The 4,381-nt window shown below is 46.8% G+C and overlaps 1 protein-coding gene across 1 annotated transcript; it reads right to left on the reverse strand.

The window, feature by feature from the left end:
• Positions 1 to 2,220: 2,220 nt before the first annotated feature.
• On the reverse strand, positions 2,221 to 3,340 carry SMIM2 (small integral membrane protein 2). The gene is given in 3 exon segments (XM_006083633.1): positions 2,221 to 2,325; positions 2,327 to 2,483; positions 3,321 to 3,340. Coding segments are annotated over 3 exon segments (282 nt in total).
• Positions 3,341 to 4,381: the final 1,041 nt, after the last annotated feature.

Genomic DNA, 4,381 nt, shown 5'->3' on the forward strand with positions numbered 1-4,381 from the left:
GGGTCACCCAGGGAGGCTGCCTGAAAGGGTGAACTCGATGCCCTAGGGTTGGAAACATTAATAATCCTGGAAAAGAATGCAGGGTTTATTGCACAATCGGATATTGTTGATAATATAATGCTCGAGTCTATAAAAATGGTAATACCCATTGTATTATTCACTGTGGCCCAGCCAGGTCCTTGGGGAGTGATGGTGCAGGAAGGGGATGCCGAGCCCTTAGCCCAGGCTCCGAGAGAAAAGCTCTATCATCATCCAGTTAAAAACAATGAAAGCAAACCGATTCCTTGACAAACGTTGGTGGTGGGGGAGAGACTGGAAAGAGACTAAACAGTTCCCAGAATAAATTCCCGTGTAAATCCGGAGAATGCTAGTGGAGAGAAGCCACCGCTCATTCTTTCTTTTAAGCCAGATAATACCCTCCTGCCGGAACAGAGTTGTTCTTGGCACTGGGATCCACACGTGAGGAGGGAATCAATCAAAACCCCGTGCCTGAGGAAGGATCCATCAGAGAGCTGAAGGCGGGGACACGTGGGAAACAACAAAGAAAGCACGTTGGTGGCAGGAACAAAGATTAACTGTCCCACAGGAGCTGGTCCAGCTTCGCAGGCCCTCGGATGTGCGGCTACAGACACGCCCAGGCCCTTCACCTCCGCACTCAGGGCTCAGAGGCAGGTGCCTGCCCAGCCATGGCGGCCCCAGGCCAGGCTTCTGGAAGCTGAGCCCCCAGCTCCTGTTGACTTGTGCACCAATTCTGGAAGGACATTCCATGAACACATCAGTGAGGATTCATCTTGTGACTCAAAGGATCCACACAGAAAGTAGTGAAACCAGGCAGGGAGAGTCTTCTCTTCCCTTATCTTCAATTACACCGGAACTGCCTCTGGGGGACTTTGGCAAGTTGGACAAATGTCAGAAGAATTTGGAAGAATGTCTTTGCTGGAAGGGGGAAGTCCATGATGAACCATGAGCATGCCACCATAGTTCCTTGTGCTAAAACTCTAGATGGCAGGCAGAAACGCCTTTCCACTCTTTTCACATCTAATCTCCTAGTGCTGATGTGCAGAGTCCTCAAGTCAGTAGCATTTGAGCAAAGATGAAATTCTCTCCTGTGACAAAAACAAATCCATCACAAACAGCATACACCCCAGCTAAAGGCATCACGTTGTCTAAACGAATCACCAGGCAGCGGCAGCCCGACTTGAAATCCTTGACTCATGGAACACTCATCTCCACTAATACCCACTGCTTATGCAAGCGCCTTTCTCCGGCTGACTCGAGGCAGTTTATAAGCCGCTGGCTCAGTCCTCATCATAGAGCACTTGCTGTGGAAATAGGAAGGCTACACATAATTGTCTGCATGTGATATGAGGAAACTGAGGCTCAAACAAGCCCTAAGACAAAATGTGTAGATATTTATGAGTCACACACTGTCCAAGTTAGAGCCAAAATGAGCTATTCTGAATTTTAAGCAGACTATTTTCCAAAATGCAAACTCACTGAATTTTATGTTTAATAACCAATTTTCCTCCCTTCATTCCATCTCTGACTTTTGCTCCATCACTCTTGCCATTTCATTGGCCCTTTTGTTGACTTTAGAGGCCTCTCAACCTTCCTCTAGCCCAGTGATGGCGAACCTTTTGAGCTCGGCGTGTCAGCATTTTGAAAAACCCTAACTTGACTCTGGTGCCGTGTCACATATAGAAATTTTTTGATATTTGCAACCATAGTAAAACAAAGACATATTTTTTATATTTATTTTATATATTTAAATGCCATTTAACAAAGAAAAATCAACCAAAAAAATGAGTTCGCGTGTCACCTCTGACACGCGTGTCATAGGTTCTCCATCACTGCTTTAGTCTGTACCCACTCCCAGTTCTGACAGTCACTTTATTCTTGACATTTGATCTATTATTGGCTATTACACAATCCTGATATCTCTCACATTTTGAGCCTCTACTTCACCTTCCCCTTACCTGACCACAATCCATACACCTTGATGCCCAGGGGTAGGACTGGCAATAGGGTGAAGATAGGGGCTGTGGTAAAGCTCAAAGATGGAGTATAAAATGCCCATTTTACTCATCATTTATTTTTTAAAAGCTGAACATTTACTAGTATTGGCTGAATTTTTTTCAGGCCAAATCAAAATATCCTCATGACAAAATAGCTGCACTAAAGTGACTCTATTAAAATAGCTGCATCCAATGAACTGAGAATCTAGATGTCACCTGCTTCTGGCACCTGACTTTGGTCCTCTATCCCTTGACCTTGCCTTCTGTTCTGCTGTATTCTGGTATGTGGTTAATCAGAAGAGGAGCTAGCCACCTAGGCCACTTTTCATCTTGTTCCAAGTGAGGACTATGTAGGTGTTTCAGATGAAACTGGTGCAGAAGCTGAGAAGGATGCTCATGGCACGGCCATGTGTTTCCACCACCCTGTGAGGCACCGGACTGGCATCAGTCCTCTCCCCAACCTCCTTCCTGCCCCCATCCACCCATGAACTCTTGTTGGGTCAGAAATGCAAATCTTTGGTTGTGCCAGACAGCCAGATGATGCTGGGGGAAAAAAGAAAGCAAAAGCAGATTTCTAAATTAAGCACATCTCATTTATAAAAATAAATAGCCACAGCCTAGCAACGTGCTCAGCTTCCCTCTGTGATGTAACCTCTGCGGCTGGAGCCGGGAATGACACAGCCTTTAGAGAACCCCACGCCCTGGGCCCTCCCCATGTGTAGTACTCATCTGGAGGGTGCTGACAGTGCGCTTTGAGGGCCCAGCTCCTCATTCCAGGCCAAACCAGGGCCAGTCTCCAAAGAAGCAGAAAGGAACCAGAGCTTCCCAAACTTAATGAGGCCCCTAAACACCTACAGGCTCATGGCAGTAAGTAACACATCTGAAGCAAAAGCAGATGAAGTTCTTTGGGATGCTCTATTGAATCAGAATCCCCTCTTTGAGACCATGTCTTCTATGTTTACTACCGAATTCCCAGTACCCAGCTTAGCACATGGCAGACACTGGACACTCAGTAACTAGGTAACAGAACACTGGATGGAGATATGAATGAATGAATGAATGAATGAATAGATAGATAGAGGTTGTCATCCCATCACCACTGCTTCCCAAACTCTATTCCTTAAATGGAGTAAACTCCAAGATCTAAAGAGAAGTGTAATCTCCTGATTATGACATTCACCACAAAGGCAATGTGTCCCCGGACTTGACGTTTACATTTTAAGTGTTAACTGGGGTAAGCACCTGGGAGGTTACTACAAAGTGTGGGCTTGTGTAACCCAGGTGCAGGTGATGTGGCCAGCATACCCGGGAGTAGCAGACGACATGGGATGTGCATTTGGAAACAGTTGTCAGTGCTCCTGAACTTCTCTTATTCTTTAGGCAGCTTCAGCTCCAAGGGTGAGGTGTTGCTAAGCCAAGAAGCTACAGGACAAAATAGTACATGAGCTTCTGGCCTTAGTCTTGTCAGGAAATAAAACATGGCATCCACAATGCCTCTGGAGCTAAACAGGTCACACACATCAGAAATGGATCACAGTCCGGAAGACTTAATCCCACCTCCAACCCTCCCACATTGGGCATGATTAAGTCAGTCCAGAGTGATCCCAACAAAACCCTCAGAGTACTGAAAATGAAATAATCCTCTGAACCCCATGAGGATCCCGGTGAGGTTGCAAGGGCAATCTTGACTCCTGGGAGCATTTGCTTCTGAGAGGTCCACGTATTCCCAGCAACCAGAGTGGTGGAAGACAGCATGACAAAGTCGTAAATCACCTCTCAGAGCAGAGGCCCTGGGTTTAAAAGATCAGAGAAATTGGCCCACAATTCAGAAATCTGTCTTCAGACATCCTTGTCTGACCTGGCCAGAAACGGTAAAACCTCATCCATGTCAGGGAGAAAAAAGCTCCTAATTACATTCAGATGTACCAGAATACATTAAGGGTCTATAATCCTATATAATAAAGAGGTAATATGCTAATTGACCATCACACCCTTACAAGATGGCAGCGCTTAGTCCCCTCAGCCCCGCCGGGGGGGTGGGGAGAGAGGGGGCGGCAGACGTGCAGCCAGGCCTGCCCCCAGGGGTGCCCGATCACACCGCGCACCTGCCACTGAAGTCTCCCAGTCCCCTCAGCCCTGCCGGCAGTGAATTTTCACACGACCATTATCTTTTTAAAAAATTCTTACCCAGGGATATGATTATTTCTTTTAGATCATCTGTTCTCGGGAGCAGGCCTAAGCCAGCAGGTGGGCATCCCCCAAGGGTCCCAGACTCTGAGAGGGTGCAGGCAGGGCTGAGGGACCCCCCGTGTGCATGAATTTTCATGCACCGGGCCTCTTGTACTTTATAATGGACAAAAAAAAAT

The sequence above is a fragment of the Myotis lucifugus genome, unplaced genomic scaffold, assembly GCF_000147115.1.
Source record: "Myotis lucifugus unplaced genomic scaffold, Myoluc2.0 scaffold_7, whole genome shotgun sequence".
NCBI lineage: Eukaryota > Metazoa > Chordata > Mammalia > Chiroptera > Vespertilionidae > Myotis > Myotis lucifugus.